Source organism: Cavia porcellus, unplaced genomic scaffold (assembly GCF_034190915.1).
Source record: "Cavia porcellus strain 051 isolate PalLab524CR breed Dunkin Hartley unplaced genomic scaffold, mCavPor4.1 scaffold_5, whole genome shotgun sequence".
In the NCBI taxonomy this organism is placed as follows: domain Eukaryota; kingdom Metazoa; phylum Chordata; class Mammalia; order Rodentia; family Caviidae; genus Cavia; species Cavia porcellus.
In genome coordinates, this window is record NW_026947488.1 from 31735151 (window position 1) to 31754573 (window position 19423).

Here is a 19423-nt window from a genome sequence, read left to right on the forward strand (position 1 = left end):
CTACACAATGTAAGCAGAATCAGGAGTTCATTTCTTGGCTCATTTATTTATTTATCTATCATCTTTATGTATAATTGCCTGAAAGCATGTGTCTTTCTACTAGGTTTAGCTCATGCATTTTACAAGAATTCTCCATGTAAGTAGATACACAGAAAAAAAGCAACAACAGCCATCCCTCCCATATCCAAAACCCTCTATTACAGATACAGCTTTGGAGCAGGGACAGCAGAGATAGAGAGGGAGAGAGAGAGAGAGAGACACAGAGAGAGACAGAGACAGGCAGAGAGACAGACAGAGAGAAGGACAGAGAGAGACAGAAAGAGACAGAGACAGTCGGACAGAGAGAGAAAGAAAGAGATGGAGAGACAGAGAAAGATAGAGACACACAGAAACAAAGAGAGTCCTATCCACTTTCTTTAGCTGATTATCTTCTGACTTTGACTCCCTGTTCCAGTCTACTTTCCAGTGTATAATGGTACTTTTACTTTCTGTGTCAAGAGCTGGCTCCTCTTACTTGCATGCCTCAGTTTCTGTTCACTAATCCACAAATTTGGATCCCATGTCATCTGGCAGCTGGCCAGATGACATGGAATCCAAATCCCTCAGGAATGAAGAATGAACTGAGGGTCAGGACCATAAACAAAGAATGAGGAAAGAAATGAAAGTTCTTTAAAATTAGGAATTTAACAAGTTCTAATTCAGTTTTGTCACACTGTTCCAAGTATTACTGCTTGTCATCTCATATCAGAATGGATCCAAGCCCCTAGTCCAATGTCCTATGCTACTAGAACTCCCTGAACTAGAATTGCAACATACCTATACACATGTGGGCTCCCTGGCCCATCACCTGCTTGAATACAGAAATGTATATTTCTTGACTTTTGTTCTGTGTTAATGATCCTTCCTACAAATGTGAACGCTACAGTGGATTCCAGCTGGTCAGATTGAAAATGGCTGCCTTCCTCGTTGAGGTCAATGTGAATCAATTAATTTTTCATTGAATCAATTAATTTTTTAATTCATCACCTTTCTCTCATTTTTAATTAGATATCTGATGTAGACAGGATATTAAATCCAATCACTTGAGGCCACTGATGTAAGTCTTTGTTTGGATTCTATTAGTACCATGCCCATATCATTCTGTTTTCACTGTATCTCTCCCCAAAGAGAGATATACATTTTCTCAGAATGGATTACAGTATAGTAAATAATATTTACCTGTTTATAATGTGCATTGTGGGTATTTAAAAAGTAACACCTATGCTCACTGTCATGAAACCAGGCCGTCACTACTTCTTAAACTATGTAGTTATTCTTTTGGAAGCTAAATAGGCATAACAGAAGCAGGGAGGAAACATTAGGAAAACTGCATACTGTTCCTGAAGTTGCCAACTGCTGATGAAAAACCCAAGTGAAAAAAAATGAGCAGAAATGATTTATTCCCTAATTTCCTAATAACCTACTCAGAAAACAAAGGTGACCATGTAGCTTTCAAAACATGACAGGATTGTACGTGGTCACTGAAGAGCAGTGTTTAATGGTACTGAAGCTCTGGGAAGATAGGACATATTCCTCTGTGACATTTTCGGTCATCGAGGAAGGGAGGGGTTCCTTGCTGAAGATCAAGGATTTCTTGATCTTCAGTCCCTGTTCAGCATGGGCCAGAGTGAGATGGCAGGTTCTGAACTCAGGTGGCGATCTGAGCAGAGCTCTATGGACTGCCCTTCTGTGCCTCTGAAACCTGCTTCTTTGGAATTGTCCTTATCCTGCCTAATGCTGAGAAAATTGTGGCCAGCACATGCTGTACTGATTAATCCTCACTGAAAAGGGGTTTTCACAGAGCAGCTCCATGGATACCACTTTTACCAGGCTAACAAACCTCAACGTACCCTTGTGGCTTCAGAATATTGAGTTTTGGGAGGTCAGCCATGGGTTTGCATTGGAATCTTCTGGAGTAGTCTGCAACTTCAGGTGTCAAAAAACAGGTGGGACAAAGTATACCACATACTCTATAATTGGGTCTGGTTTGGAGCTTTACAGAGAGTCTCAGAGGATTCCAGTGAGCTGTCGGATTAAGGACAACCACCTACATCCAACCTCACAACACTCCAGGACGGAAGAGGGAAAGTAATTTCGGAGGGCCAAAGCTCACACTGATGTAACATTTTCTACCAGTGTAGGCTGGTTTAAGCACTTTATTTTGCTGTAGAACTCGAGTCTTGAGAGACTGTAGCAGGAACAGAAGGATTTATCAGGTGTACATTCGACTCAGTAGACTTGAGTCAAAGATACTGAGCCTGAACAATGGAAGCGCTCTAGTTTTGTGCATTTTGCCTTGAGTGTTACTCTAGTGGCATGAAACTTGGGGGTGGGAAAAGAGAAAAAAGGCAGTTAATGAAGCTGTGCACAGTCACCTTGGTTGGGTAAAAACAGAAATTTTTGAGAACTGGAGGTTATAAACCTTTACTTATAATGTAATTGCTTTTATCTATATTAGAATAAAGAACAACAGCTTAACAGAAGAAAACTTTGGGGAAACTCAAATTTTTCTTTTTAAATCTTGCTTCAGTATGATGATGCTTAAGCCAGGCACAGCTTACATTAATGAAATGTTTTCTGTAAATCAGATATTTTAAGCCATTCACGTGATTCCATTCCTATTGTGGCCATACTTTCTGAAAGACAAGTGAAGAAACCAAGGTTTACTGTGCACATGTGAAGGATCTGGGATGTGAGCCATGAGCTGGGTTCTGGGCTGAAGCAGTAGAATTCTGGCCCTAATTTCTTAGTATAGTGTGTTTCATACAGAGCATCAATGCTGGCTATACCAAATCCAAGACTTTCTGCACAGTCTCTCTACTCTTCACACAATCCTGAATCAGGACTATGACTATGACTATGACTATGACTATGACTATGACTATGACTATGACTATGACTATGACTATAAAGACAGAGAAATCAATTCTAGGGAAACCAAATCTCACTTAACAATGCACAGCTCATAGGACAATCTTATTAGGTACTCAGGTTTGTTTTTCAACAGTCAATGCTTAGTCTCCTAACACCCTAAATTGTTGTTAACTCATCACCATTCTACAGATGAGGAAACTGAGACTCATTGAGGGGTACTAGGTTACTCAAGCCTGCATAACTTTGTGATACTATTTGGACCTGTTGGTGCCCGCTCAGGGCCAGGAAACATTAGGAAAACTGCATACTGTTCCTGAAGTTGCAGAGTTCTTCAAAGCCTTTCCCCTTCTTAGAAGAAATCCTTGATATCTATCATTTCATACATAACAAAACTGAGGCTGAGAGAAACAAATGTACCATAACTTTGTCCACCACTCACTATGTTTTTGTGAGTATTTCTTATGCCTAAAACAATTTCATGCTTTGTTTTTTTACTAGAACTGATGACCTGGTTCTATTTGGAACCCTCCAAGCACTTACTATCAATTCAATTCTTAAATTTTTCTTCAAAAATTCTGAGGTAAACACCCCTCATGAAGTTCCGCAACCTTAGGGAAATAACAGAAACTCTGCTTCCAGAAGCCCCAAACTTCCTCTGGCTGCTGCTTCTCCTGCTTTATGTCCACTGCTCAGTGGAGGAGACACATCTCAGTGAGAGTAACATCCTGGATTTCCCACAGGCACTGAGATGTGTCCCTAAGGAGGGACACATTCTGAGACTAGAAGAGGACCGTCCTCTTCTAGGAATATCAATCCAGCACTGTCTCCCCCACAGAATTATTTTGGATCTATTGTGGTTTTAATGCCTATTGCTGGAGCACAGAAAAATCACAAGGTTTTCAGAGAGGGCTGGAGCAATGTCGTTCACTGACATAAGCACAGTGGTACTGCAGAGAGTAAAACTGTGATTGAGGATGTGAAGACAACACCTTGCCTGTCTCACCAAGTCACAAGTCAAGGCTTCCTGTCAGCTGCAGTGTCCTAGTCTTCAATGATGCAACAAAACTCTCTTACAGTCTTGGTTCAAAGAGAAACTTCCATTTCTAAGAGGTAGCATTTACAATGCAGCCATTCTGTTCAGTCTTCCAACTTTCTTATGCAGCCTAAGTTGGAGCAATGGCATGACACAGAGGAACAAGTGCCCAATCAGGAGTCTGAAGACTGATTCAGGCTAAGACACTTGCTGACTGTGATTACCTAGGATAGGATGCACCATGTTGGAATTCGTAAGTCTTTCTTTACCAGGAAAGATAGGTGAAGCCAAGACCTTGCCTATGTCCATGGGTTATGAGGACAACTGACTGCTATCACATCTGCGAGGGAAAGTTAGCAGGATCCATATGAGTTACAGCATATTATCACTCTGACCCAACCAACTCTTCACTGGAAATTTTCCTCCTATTTGGGATGGTGGTTGTACAAGTTCATCCTCTGCAGCACTGTTGTAGTGGGCCATGGCTGGGATCAACTTAAACACCCACCTACAGATGACTGAAAAGTTTTATGAAATATCATCTAAAGAAGTAATTTTCAGCTGTTAAAATAATGGAGCAGCTCTCTACATTTTAGTATGGAATCCTAATATGAAATTATGATGCGGCTGATATTCGTGAGCAGTTTTCCAATCACAAACAGCGTTTAGGTGTGAATGCGAGAAAAATTCTGAACTGCTTGGAAATAGATGAAATGCAAAATGTTGGGTTTCTAATCTGCAGTTCTGAACCTCCAGTGTATAACTCATGATCCGTGCATGGACACAATGACTATGCTGGGGCTGCTTTTAGCATAGCTGAACTGAGATGTGGTTTCTGCTTCTGATCCTCATATTAATTGGATATTTCTGGTCCTCAGACTTACATCTGTAAGCAGATTAGGTTGCATGGTCTGAAGGTCACTTGTCCCAGAATTAGACATAGAAACAAGATGTTGGTTGTGGGCCAGAAAAACAAACTGAACATAATTGGCTGTCTCAGTGAGGGTTTCTTATTTCTCATGGGGTATCTTTTCCTGCAAAGAACACTCAGGTAGTCTCACAGTCCTCAGTGCCTGCGTGAGCTGTTGCTGATACTAAAAGGTTTGGTATACAAGCCTAGGAAAAGGCTCAACATATTGGCATTTCTCCAGTCATGGTATTGAAATAAAAAAGGAGCCTCTGACTGTGAGGAATATTCTCAGTACGTTTGTTCGGGCGAAATGAATCTAAGTGCAGCCTCCTACCTCTGCAGAGGAATGCCAATTTGATAGGAGATGAGCTGAAACTGGGAAGCTCCCTTATGTTTCCCTGGCCTGCAGAAAGGATCCTGCAACACAGTAGACCCTCAGTGCTATGGCATAAGGAAAGGCTCACACTCAGAGAGGAAGCTCAATGTGAGAGAAATAGGTGAGATCTGTCCCTGGTCTGGGCTGATCTCTCAAACTGTGATGGTCTTCTTCTGTTGAAACAAAGGTAGGGGTAGATGGAAAAACAGAAGGTTCCATAGTAGTTACACATTGGCTGCAGATGCTCCCTATTTACCTGATGAGGAACCTCAAACCAATAACAGACTGTAGGCTTTTCTGGCCTGATAAATGGGTGACATTAAATAGTGAACATGAGCACCCACCATCCTACCTGTTTCTTCACTGGTGCTCACAAAATGCAGGTTATGATTTCTGACCTACAGTCATACATTAAGAAATGAGGTAAGCCCAAACTGTACTCACCACCCACAATCATCTTGGTGCCTCCTCCAGACAACAGCTCCTTGTCCTCAGAGTCTGTTTTCTGGAACTTGACACAGTAGTAGGTGCCCACATCTGCAGGGATGATATTATAGATTTTGATTGAAAAGTCCGTGGAGTTTCTCTTTGTCACATCTGCCACATTTGTGACTCGTGGGAAGTGTCCTCCTCTGAAATTGTAGATTAACTCCCGGTCTTGTCCTTGCCCCTAGCACCTTTTGCTTACATTATACTGACTCATATTATATGAGATAAATATCATTATACTGATTTTGTCAGTTTTTTGTCAGCTATGCTACTGTGACAATTACTGAAAATTTATTTCCTTAAAATGAAAAACTTATTCCTTCATGGATCAGAGCATTTAAAATTCCACTTTAGTGCAAGTGATCAACGCAAATATACTAAAAAACAAGAAAATTCACATATCTCAAAAAGTAATTCTAAGTTTTATTTAGAATCAGAAAATATGCAGAATCACTAATGTAACCCAGAAGGAAAAGAGCAATGTTGGAGATATCACGATACCAGGCTGTAAGCCATACTAATAAAAAATATCATGGTGCTGATGCAAGAAATGACATATATAGGAACAGAATAGAACAAAAGACACAGGAACAAAGTCAAACACACAAAGCCATCTGATTTTTAATGAAAAATCCAAATATATGCTGGGGAAAGAAGTCTCTCTAATGAGTAGTTTTAGGATAACTGGAGAGTCACAATCAGAAAATTGAAATTATACTCCTTTATCTCATTCTGTGCTAAAATCAATCAATAAAGAACAAAATGAGGGTCCAAAACTCAAAGCAGGCGTGAGCGAGCTGCGCGGGTGCTCCAGGGAGAGAATAAGTCAGTGTCTCCCAAGAATCAGCCATGCTGGAACTTGGGACAGATCAAGAAAACAATGAGCCAACCTTCCTGGTAAGCAGTGCTAGCGAGCCACGGGTGAGCCAGGGAGAGAATCAGTGTCTCCAGTGAGCCTAATGGTGCGCGGGCTGAGAATCAAATGTTCCATACCCTTCCAACACCCCAATGCTACATCAATCCCCATTCCCATTAGCAACTGGATGGTTTTGAGGTCAGTTGGAGTTGATAGCATCAAAGGTGCATAAAGCAAGTAAATGATTGTATTCTTTGGTCAGTTATACTATGACCTGGGGCCAGAGGTCTGAGCATCTCTTGGGAGGATGACCCTATGCGATATAGCAAATATGGGGTATTTCCTTCTAACTTGTTTTTGAAGACCGATATTATTTTCACAGTTTTGCTGTATTCTGAATAATTGTTTTTCTCTATTCAATATTCTGTTTTGTTTGGTTTTATAGTGTTCTTTGTTTGGTTTGGTTTTACTATATCTAATTGAATTGAGAGCCAGAGAGACAGAAGATACATTATGGTGTCTATTATAGTTATCCCAGGATCCTGCTCTGAAGTTCTGTACCAATTTCACTGCATTATCTTGATTGGCTTTGTTCTGTTTGTTTTGCTGTATTTTACTATCCTTAAAAAAAAAAACAGAAAACTGAAACAATGAAAGTAGCTGGAAGAAACACAGAGTAAGTACTTTAACCCATAGATACAAGCAAAGACTTCTTGAATATTTCCAACGCACAGAAAATATTTTCAAAAGATTAAAAGAATGGTATTGTAGCAAATTAAAAGATGTTTTGGAAAGAAACAACTATCAGAGTGAACAGACAAATGGGAGGAAGTCTTTGATAGCCAATCGGCTGACAGAAGAATAATACCTGCAATATATGAGCAATTCAGAAAAACTAGACTTCATAAAACACAGAGAGGAATACAAAATGTGAAGAAGATCTGAATAGATGTTTCTTGAAAGAAATGTGCTTAATCTAAAATATTTTTGTTTTGAGTGACAGAAAGATTCAGGCTATCTACTGATTTGTCTTTATTAAAATGACAAATTATTGCTGGGCATGGTGGTGTATGCCTGTAATCCCAGCACTTGGGAGACTGAGGCAGGAAGATTGTTGTGAGTTTGACAGCAAGTTGGGCTACAATATGATCACTAGGCCAGCCTGAACTGCAGGGGGATCTTGTCTCAGAAAGACAAAAAAAAAAAAAAAAGAACAAATTACGCAAGATTTCTTGGAGGATGGTTTTTAAAATCAGTCCTACCTGTAATGTAGACACTAAAATCTGTCATTCTGGGTGGTTTCCTGCCAGAACCAGTGAGTCGGTTAGGCATGGAATCCAGCCCCAGTGTAGGGGAACTTTGTTTGTTGCTTGGGGTCCAGCGTGTGGTTTCCTGCTGGGACCCACGAGTGGGGCCTAAGCAAGGAATCCTGCCCCAGGAATCCCACCCTGGTCTGGAGGAACTGTCTTCATTGCCTGGGGATCTGCCTGTGGTTTCCTGCTGGGACCAGCCAGTCCAGTAGGACTGGGCCCCAGTCTAGGGGAACTCTCTTTCTTGCCTGGGGACCAGCGCACAGTTTCCTGTTGGGCCCAGCCAGTTGGGCCTAGGTACAGAATCCCATCCCAGTCTCAGGGAATACTCTTCCTCACCTGAGGGGCCAGGCCACAGTTACCTGTGGGTCCAGCCCGTTGGGCCTAGACACACTCTGGGGGAACTCTCTCCCTCACTTGGAACAAAACTTGAAGCTCAAAAAAATAGGAAAATGACAAAACGAAAGAACAAAATGCAGCATCAAACATTCAGCCCATCCCAAGAAAGCCTAGGAACCACATGCATAGAAGAAAACACATTCCACATACATGAAATACCTGACATAATAGAAACTGAAATAAAGAAGCAACTCTGGGAAACCTTAAAGGAATTCAAACTAGAACTAATCTCTCAGTAAAAGAAGAAATGATAAAATAAATGAAGGAGATGCTGAACATATCTAAAGAAGACAAAGTTACAAAACTGGAGGACCTAAACAAAAAGATAGAATCCCTGGATGAACAATATAAGAAACAAACAGAATACATAAAGCAGATGGAAAGAGATATACAGGAAATCAAAAACTCCATTGAAAGTTGTAAAAACCGTCTCAATGAATGTGAAGATAGAATCTCAGACCTCGAAGACAAGATTGCAGCTAGCGAACAGGAAAGGAAAGATCTTTTAAAAATAACAAGAAATCAGGAAATAACAATGCAACACCTGCAAGATGATGCAAAGTAGAACAACATAAGGTTGATAGGGATAAATGAAAAAGAAGAGGACAACATAAAGGATGTCAAGAGGATATTTAGAGAAGTAATAGCTGAAAATTTCCCAAACAAGAGATGAGAAACTGATATCAAGATCAATGAAGCATATAGAATTCCAAATAGCCATAACCAAAATAAATCTACACCCAGACATATAATAATGAACATTCCAGAAATTGAACAAAAGAATAGAATATTAAAAGCTGTCAGAGAGAAAAGACGGATCACCTATAAAGGAAAACCTATCAGAATCACAGCAGACTTCTCAGCAAAAAACAATAAAGTCAAGAAGAGCATGGAGTGTAGTATTCCAGATCCTAAAGCAAAATGATTTCCAACCTAGGCTGATGTACCCTAAAAAACTGTCCATCAAAATGGATGGAGAAATAAGATACTTCCATGACAAAGAACAGCTGAAAAACTTCATGATCACCAAGCCAACCCTGCAAAGAATACTGAAAGACAGCCTATATACATTTAGGAAAAAACCACTAAACAAAGCAGACAGTTAAACAGAGCAGAAAGATAAAGATGCAACAGAAAAAAGATAACATGTCAACAACAAAACAATATATAACAGTTATAACCATTAATGTAAATGGTCTCAATGCACCAATTAAAAGAAACAGACTGGCAGAATGGATCAAGAAACAGAATCCAACATATGCTGTCTACAAGAAACCCATTTAAGCCAAAAGTATACTCACAGACTCAAAGTGAAAGGATGAAAAACAATTCTTCATGCAACAGGAACCCCAAAAAAGTGGGGATAGCTATTCTGCTTGCAGATAACCTTAATTTCAAACCAATAATGATCAGAAGGGATAAAGAAGGATACTACATACTGGTTAGCAGGAAACTTCAAGAGGAAGAGATAACTATCTTAAATATATATGCACCAAACTCCAGAGCACCCTGTTGTATAAAACAAGTACTAACAGAAATGAAAAACCAAATTAGCAGTAACACAATTCTAACAGGAGGTCTTAACACACCATTGACACCAATGGACAGATCAACTAGACAGAAAATCAACAAAGAAATAAAAGAACTGAATCGCACCTGTGAAAAAATGGACTTAATAGACATATAGAGAGTATATCACCCAACAACAAGAAAATACACATTCTTCTCAGCATTACCTGGGTCCTTCTCTAAAATAGATCATATATTAATTCACAGAACATATTTAAATAAATGCAAAAGGGTCAAAATTATCCCTTACATGCTATCAGACCATACGGCTGTGAAATTAGAAATTAATGATAAAAGATACTACAAAAATCCCACAAACACATGCAAACTGAATACCACACTCTTGAATAATCAGTGGGTCACAGAGGAAATTAAGGAAGAAATTAAACAAAACCTACAAACAAATGAAAATGCAAATAAAACTTACCATAATCTGTGGGATGCAATGAAAACTGTCCTCAGAGGAAAATTTATTGCACTGAGTTCCCACATTAGGAAAATAGAACAAATACAATTAAATAACCTGATGTTATACCTCAAGCATCTAGAAAAGAAGAGCAAGTGAAGCCCAAAGCCAAAAGAAGAGAGGAAAATACAAAAAGCAGAGAAGAAATCAATGCATTAGAGACCAAAAGAACAATCCAAAAAAATCAATGAATCAAAGTGCTGGTTCTTTGAAAGAATAAATAAAATTGACAAGCCCCTAGCCAACCTTATTAAAGAAAAAGAGAAGAAAAAGCTCAAATTCATGCAATAAGGAGTGAAAGAGGCAAAATTACTACAGACCCTATAGAAATACAGATCATCAACACCTATTTCGAAAACCTCTACTCTCAAAGGTTTGATAACACAGAGGAAATAGACAGATTCCTAGAAGCATACAAAGTATCAACGCTATGTCATGAAGATGCAAAACTACTGAATAACCCAATTTCTCTTGATGAAATTTAAAACATAATTAAATCTTTACCTACAAAGAAGGGACCAGGCCCAGACGGATTCACTGCAGAATTCTACAAGAAATACAAAGAGGACCTAATGCAAACACTCCTCAAACTCTTCAATGAAATTGAAAGGGAAGAAATCCTTCCTAAATTGTTCCTAGAAGCAAATATTACTCTAGTACCAAAACCAGAGAAGGACCCAACTGAAAAAGAGAACTACAGACCAATCTCCCTAATGAACACAGATGCAAAACTCCTCAATAAAATATTGGCAAATAGGATGCAGCAAATCATCAAGAAGATCATACACCCCGACCAAGTGGGATTCATCCCAGACATGCAGGGATGGTTCAACATATGTAAATCAATAAATGTAATCCACCATATCAATAAAGTCCAAAGTAAGACTCAAATGATCATTTGTATAGATGCAGAAAAAGCCTTTGATAAGGTCCAACATTCATTCATGATAAGAACCTTACAGAAAATTGGAATAGATGGTCTTTACCTCAATATAATTAAGGCCATCTATGACAAACCAACAGCCAATATCATACTAAATGGCCAAAAATTGAAGGCCTTTAATTTAAAATCAGGCACAACACAAGGATGTCCCTTATCACCACTTCTATTTAATATAGTACTGGAAATACTGGCTAGAGCAATTAGACAAGAGAGAGAAATAAAATGCGTAAAGATAGGAAAAGAAGAAGTTAAATTATCATTATTTGCAGATGACATGATACTCTATATAGAAGGTCCCCAAAATTCCATTGAAAGACTCCTAGATATGATAAATAAATTCAGTAATGTAGCTGGATACAGAATCAATACTGAAAAATCAATAATAGCATTGCTATACACTAACAACAAAGTCTCAGAGAGAGAAATAAGAGAGGCAACACCCTTCACACTAGCAACCAAAAAAATGAAATATTTAGGAATTACTCTCACAAAAGAAGTGAAAGACCTATACAGGGAAAATTATAATACACTGAAAAATGAAATTGAAGATGATCTCAGAAAATGGAAAAACATCCCTTGCTCATGGATAGGAAGAATAAATATTGTGAAAATGGCCAGTCTCCCAAAACTTTTATACAGATTCAATGCAATCCCGATAAAAATACCATCAACATACCTCATAGAACTTGAGAACTCACTCCTAAAATTCATCTGGAGTGAGAAGAGACCTATAATAGCAAGGATAGCTCTAGGCAAGGCAGGAGGTATCACAATCCCTGACTTAAAGTTATACTACAAGGCAACTATAGTAAAATCAACATGGTACTGGAACCAAAACAGAGCCGAAGATCAGTGGAATAGATTAGAAGATACAACCACAACTACAAACACACTCAACCACCTTATCTTTGATAAAGGGGCCAAACATGTTCACTGGAAGAACGACAGTGTCTCTAATAAATGGTGTTGGAAAAACTGGCTCTCCATATGCCAAAAACTAAAACTAGACCCATGCTTATCACCATGTACTGAAATAATATCTAGATGGATCAAAGATCTTCATATTAAAAGATAAACACTAAATCTATTGGAAGACAAATTGGGTAAAAACCTTGAAGACATAGAAGTAGGTAAAGAATTCATGAACAGGACTCAAACCGCACGGGAAATACTTCCCAGAGTCAGTAACTGGGATCGCTTCTTATTAAAAAGTTTCTGCACGTCAAAAGAAATCTCCAACATAGTGAAAAGAAAACCCACAAACTGGGAAAAAATCTTAGTGAACTGCCCCTCAGACAAAGGACTTCTGTCTAAAACATATAAAGAATTAAAAAAAATCAGACCTCCAAAATTCAAAGACTCAATCCAAAAATGGGCATCTGAGATGAATAAACAATTTTCAGATGAAGAAATTCAAACGGCAAATAAATACATAAAAAAATGTTCACTATCACTGGTCATTAGAGAAATGCAAATTAAAACCACACTGACATTTCATCTCACTCCTGAAAGAATGTCCAAGATCAAGAAAACCACCAACAACAAATGCTGGAGAGGCTGTGGGGGAAAAGAAACTCTCCTACACTGTTAGTGGAAGTATAGACTAGTACAACCATTGTGGAGTTCAGTCTGGAGATTTCTCAAAAAGCTGGGACTGGAAGCCCCATTTGACCCAGATATTTCACTTCTAGGCATGTTCTCAGAAGAACTGAAAGCATCATACCACAGTGATATATGTGCACCCATTGTTTATAGCAGCACAATTTGTAATCGCCAGATCTTGGAAACAACCTAAGTGTCCATCAACTGAGGAATGGATAAAAAAGTTGTGGTATTTTTACACAATGGAGTACTAGTCAGCTATAAAGAAGGATCACGTTGAGATATTTATAAATAAATGGATGCAGCTTGAGACCATATTCATAAGTGAAATAAATCAAACTCACATGTATAAATACCGAATAGTTTCCCTAGTGTAAGAAATGATAAGAATACATAAAATTATATGGTAAACATGATTCCCAATCATATTGGTTTTAATCTATATAATGTTATCACTCATTAATTGCAATGGTTTTAACCTGGGTTGTTCGATTTTAGTATCGGTAATAATAGGGATAGCTATTCTGAAGAAAACAACACATCATAAAAGCTAGTGCTGATTTAATATTATCTTGTTTTGAAGTCCCATCAAGCTGTTGTACATCTGTTTCCACTGGTTTTAACATGTGGTATCTTACTATATTTTACCATATGCAATAGTATAAACAAAAATTTTTATAGGCAAAGAAATAATATAGAAACCATTGTTCATTTTCTGTTAACTGCTTCTAAATACCCTGTAATTTCTTCATTCTCTTGAATAGCTTCAGACTGACTTGATTCTTGATGCTATAGTATATGAAGTTATACTCAAATAATACAAGGAAGGAGGCACTATGGTGACTACTATTATGTTAGATTATCTGGGGATGAAACACAGTGATGCCTAAATAATTCGGTTCTGACCTGTGTTGTTCTAATACAATGTCCTCTTTTACCTCAATCCCATCCTTTTTTAAAAATTAATCTATTTTTTTCTTACTTTTTTTAATTAAGGGAAAATAGCGGGACATACTATAGTAACTTTTTGTTTTCCTATTAACCTGATTTGAAGCCCAGTATTGCTCTCCCCATCTTGTTCTGTCTGATTATTCTATCTTCTGGTTTGTTTGATAGTATCAAGTTTGAGGGTATAGGCAACCACTTTGAAGGCAATAAGATATACTATGATGCCCATTATGGTTTGACTATTATCTTTTTTGAAGTCCTGAAAGGTCTCCAGTATAGGTTTTATTGGTCTTGTTCTGTACTGTTTTGATCAATTCTATTATACCTGACGATATAGGCAACTTTTGAAAAAAATAGCAAGAGGCACAATGGTAACCATTTTGGATCACCTGGTATTCTATTTTTACATCATGTACTATGCCCATCCTTTTGTTCTAACCAACTCTGTTTTGTTTAGCCACATTAGGTTTTATTCTCTCCAAAAAATAGTAAGAATTTTGGGAGTAAAAAAACCCAAAAAGTGTAATTGTTATTAAAAAGAGAGGAAAGGAAGATGGTCTAAGGGATATAACTGCGTGTATGTTTGAGTGTGTAGGATGGAAATCCAAATTACTGAACTTTTGTTGGATCGTTGATCGGCATTGTGTGCAATCTCATTGTATGAATATTCACTTTACATGCTTTAATTTTATAATTTGGACAACTATTTCAAAGATGACAATAAGGAACCTATTAAGTAGTGATATCTTATTGTATTTTTTCCTTCAAATTCTGTATTATTTGTACCCTTTTACTGCTTTGTTTTTTTATTTTATTTCCTTTCTTTTTTTCTCCTTAAATAATAAAAAAATCTGTCATTCTGTAAATGAGTATTAAAAAGGTAAAAACAAATATTTTAAAAAACAAGATGCTATTATACCAAAAAATTGAATCAAGACATAAAATTTGGAAACATAGTTCTTAATTGTTAGTCAGATGATTTTGACTTGTTTCAGTTTTCCATTCATATAATTTGGCCTTAACTGTATGTGGATGAATCTGATACATTTACATTGCTATGTTCCTTTTTCCTATCACTAACATTTTAACCTAAATACATCTCTGACAAATGAGTCCAATTAAATTTGTTGAAAAGCTAAAATACAAGTCTGCAAAAGTTAACATACATTTTGCCTATGTTGACAAATATACTCCTCATTCTTTGAGGAGTATATTTGTCTTTGTTTATCTTTAGAATACAATATTCAATGCTTTCTATGTTTTAAAATTTGCAATTAATAGTGAACACCCAGGGAAATGCAACCTAAGAGCAATCTTTTGCTTACTCACATATGGCTAGAAGGGTGTTAACACTGACTTCTAATGATCTTTTCACATCCCCACCAATAGGGGCAGACAATTGGGACAAGACTATGCAGGCAAGGAGGGACGATCCAAACCAAATCACATGCTGATTAACTGTTGATGCCCTCTGAGAAATCTTTCAGAGATAAGAAAGGAGCACTGCCAAAATAAAAGAATAGAATCACTGGATCAACACTTCAAAATGTAAGCAGAGTCATGAGTTCATTTCTTGGTTCATTTATTTATTTATCTATCATCTTTATATACAATTGCCTGAAAGCGAATGTCTTCCTACTAGGTGTAGCTCATGCATTTTATAAGGATTCCCCATGTAAGAAACAAAAGCAGGGGGCTGGGGTGTTGGGAGCCGCGGCCGAGCCCGGTCGCCTTACTTGGCGGACGTGAGGCCTGTAGGAAAGAGCAAAGCCTGAGCTAGATTACCCCTCCCATCGAGTGTGCTAAGATGGCGCTTATCTCCTGCTTCCTGCTTGGTAAACAACCCGCTCTGTAAGATAGTCTGCCTAGCAACAACTGATGTTAGCCAATCAGCCCGCATCGTGCACTTTGAACTGATTGGCCACTGTAACCCTATAAAAGTGAGTGCCTCTCCCGCCACGAGAGAAGAAGCACGGAAGGAGCCGCGGAGAGCGGACTGGTAGAGGCTTCGGGACAGACTGTAGAGAAGAAGCACGGAAGGAGCCGCAGAGAGCGGACCGGTAGAGGCTTCGGGACAGACTGTAGAGAGAGAAGCACGAAAGGAGCCACGGGGAGCGGACCGGTAGAGGCTTCGGCCGGGAAGAATCCCAGGGCAGACTGTGAGGAAGACAAATAAAGAAAAGCTTGTCCACCACGAAACCCTGTCGCGTGTTCTTCCTGCCGGCCGGGAGCGACACCGACAACTGGTGGCCCGTACGGGGACTGATCAACCCCGAGACGTGGCGGTGGACTGCATTCTCCAGTACGGTGCTGCAGGACAGGTGAGTAGAGGATAAACCTGGGCCCTGGGTGGCGCGCACCTACAGGGTTTGTAGACTCCTCTCAGGCTCACGCGTAAGTGGCGGATTCCTTGGGCCTCACGCGGTGAGTAACATATTAAAAAAAAAAAAAATGGGAAACATGCCAAGTAGCGGCACTAAGAGTGAGGGTAGTTACGGGGGGAGCTCTCAAGAACTTGTAGAAGTACGCGAGGTGTTTGAACAGGCACAGTCAAGGAGCTCCCGAGAGGGGTCTGTCAAGGAGGACAAAGGTACAGACGAGGAAGACAGGGCTCAAGCCTCGGAGTCGTCAGACTCCGAGGAAGAGGGAGACTTGAATGACGGGGAGGCCAGAAGGGCCGACTGCCGGGAGGCTAAGCCAAGTGATAGGGAGGCACACGGCTCTTTCGCCGCGTTGCGCCGAGAACTGCGCTCCGCTCAACTAGGCTTACGGAAAAGCAGAGCGCTTCTGAGCGCCCCCTGGCAGGGGAGGGAGACAGAACCTTCCACTCCGCCCTGGAATTCGTTCCCGGAAGCGGTCCCTCGCCGCGAGGCCGCCGCCTGGGACTTCCCCCCTCTTCAGCCAGTACAGGAAGTAATGCCTAGGCCGCCATTTTCTACCCAACCGCGGCCGCCATCTTATGATGCTCCGCCGCCAGCGGGACGTTATTTCCACAGACAGCTGTGGCGTGGGGGTCGTGTGTCTAATGAAGACCACCCGTTCCCAGGGATAGATAGCGGCCCCTATGGGATATATCCTGTACAAATGGCCCTAGGCCAGGGACGTAATGTGTGGGAACCCTTTGAAATAAAACAGATTAGAGAACTTAAAAGCGCTGTTACGACCTTCGGACCTACTGCACCGTATACCATTGCCATGCTGGAGAACCTATCCGCCGGGCCCCTTACCCCCGCGGATTGGGTCCAGTTGGCAAAAGCCTGCCTGCCCTCGGGTAGTTACCTAGACTGGCGAGCCTGGTACGCGGAGTTCTCCGCCGAACAGGCTGAGAGAAATGCCAGCCGGGGAAACCGGGGATGGAATAAGGATATGCTTATGGGAGAAGGCCAACACGCAGATGATCAGACCCAGTTCCCCAGCGCTGTTTATGAACAAATTAATGCCATAGGCTTCGCGCCTGGAAGCAGGTAAGTGGTGCTGGAACAGCCTCCCTATGTCTTTCAAAAATAGTTCAAGGCACCACGGAGCCATTCGTTGACTTTGTGGCCAGGATGCAGGATGCTGCCAATAAAATATTTTCCGACCAGGATGTGGCTCGTCCGCTCATCAGGCAGTTAATTTTTGAACAGTGTACAAAAGAATGTAAAGCAGCAATAGCCCCACATAAGAATAAGGACCTTAACGCCTGGATCAGAATATGCAGAGAAATAGGAGGGCCACTTTCCCATTCAGGAGTTGCGGCCCTCCTAGCCGCGGCAGTACAACAAAAGGGCCCTCGAGGGCCGAGGAAAGAGCGCAAGGCCAAGGGGTGCTTCAGCTGTGGGGACCCAGGGCATATCAAACGCGACTGCCCGAATAACACAAGCGCCAGGCCTCGCCCCAAAAACGAGGGATCGTATGGCGTCTGCGGGAGATGCAGAAAGGGCCCACATAAGGCAGAGGATTGCAGATCAGTCTATGATGCTCAAGGAAATCGTATTTGTGGCCGAGATATTAACGAGCCAAAAAACGGCCAGAGGGGGCCCTCCTCACCGGCGGGCCCCCACCCCCAAGACAGAACAACACAGGGTGGCAGCCTTCCACAAGGGCTACCCCTGGGTCAGCAGGCGTGGACCTCTGTGTCGCCTCCAGACTCATATTAGCGCCCGACATGGGTGTTCAGGTGGTCGAAACCACCTTCAAGGGACCGCTGCCTGAAAATACAGTTGGCCTAGTAATCGGAAGGTCCTCCACCGCCCTTCGGGGTCTCACCGTGATCCCTGGGGTCATAGACTCAGATTATACAGGAAATATTCAGATTATGGTTCAAACTCTTGTAGGTACTATGGTAATTAATGAGGGGGGACAGGATAGCACAGCTCCTGCTGCTCCCCAGCCTCCATAAGAGGTTCCAGTACTCCACATGACTCTTGACAAGAGGCCCATGCTTTTGCTTAAGATCAATGGCAGACAATTAAAGCATGGTATCCCATACAATCCTCAAGGTCAAGGAATTATTGAGAGAGCTCACAAAAGCCTCAAAGAAGTTTTATATAAACAAAGAGGGGGAGTAAGCCAAGGCCTGCCTCCAAAGGCACGGTTATCTATGGCACTGTTCACATACAATTTTTTAAATTTAAACAATAATAACCGCTCACCAGCTATGGAGCATTCTAGTCCATCTCCTAGCAATAAGGGATGGGTGAAATGGAAAGATGTCCTAATAGGACAATGGATGGGCCCGGATCCGGTAATTAGCTGGAACCGAGGCGCGGTTTGTGTTTTTCCGCAGGAACCGGGACGAGAACCACTGTGGGTCCCAGAGAGGTTGACGCGTGCGACAAGTCCCTCGACTGAGGATCAGGCCTGTTCCACCAGAGGCCAACCGCAGACCCAACAACAAGATGAGCCCTAAAAGAACTGCAGGACAATCCCTTTTTGGGGGCCTGGAACGGCTTGCTCCCCTATGTGCTACCCTTGTATACGCATGGCTCGCTCGCATGGCCTACGACCGCGTTTAAAAGTGACAGGCTTCCCACATTCTCCTCCCTAGACAACAACATGTAGCAGGGTGGGTGAGTCAATGACGGGTGAGAGCGTGCCTTCCCAGCATGACTCAACCTAAGCCAGGCCCTACCCCATGGCGCACGAAAGCCGCTGGATCGCTAGATTCCGCCCTGAATCTAGATGCCTCTCCAAAGGGGATCATAAGGAGAGACATGAGCGTATGCCTATGTGCACCCAGGTTCCGTCTGACCTATCCCTGGCCCTGGAAAAAAGGACGAGGGCCTCAAGGCCTTGGTGGACCCTGGGACGGCCGCCCGGGTTCCAACCCAAAGGCCTGCGGTGGGCCTCAGATACAGGGCGTAGGTCTCTACGCTCGATCCAGGACGGGCTGCGATGCGCTCGTTCTTGTAAAATAAAATAGGGGGAGATGTTGGGAGCCGCGGCCGAGCCCGGTCGCCTTACTTGGCGGACGTGAGGCCTGTAGGAAAGAGCAAAGCCTGAGCTAGATTACCCCTCCCATCGAGTGTGCTAAGATGGCGCTTATCTCCTGCTTCCTGCTAGGTAAACAACCCGCTCTGTAAGATAGTCTGCCTAGCAACAACTGATGTTAGCCAATCAGCCCACAT

At 41.3% G+C, this 19423-nt stretch overlaps 1 protein-coding gene across 6 annotated transcripts in view; it reads right to left on the reverse strand.

Moving 5' to 3' along the window:
- Positions 1-19423, reverse strand: part of LOC100718520 (signal-regulatory protein beta-2-like) — a 141836-nt gene that overhangs the window by 70208 nt on the left and 52205 nt on the right. For 5 of the 6 annotated variants that reach the window (XR_010047444.1, XR_010047443.1, XR_010047445.1 and 2 more), the window contains exon 3: positions 5677-5769. The exons of the other annotated variant lie outside the window; for it this stretch is intronic. Coding sequence is in view for 1 of the 5 variants with exons in the window: in XM_063248587.1 (XP_063104657.1) it covers positions 5677-5769 (93 nt within the window). In the remaining 4 variants the exon portion in view is untranslated. The remainder of the gene's footprint in view (positions 1-5676; positions 5770-19423) is intronic. 6 annotated transcript variants of the gene reach the window in all.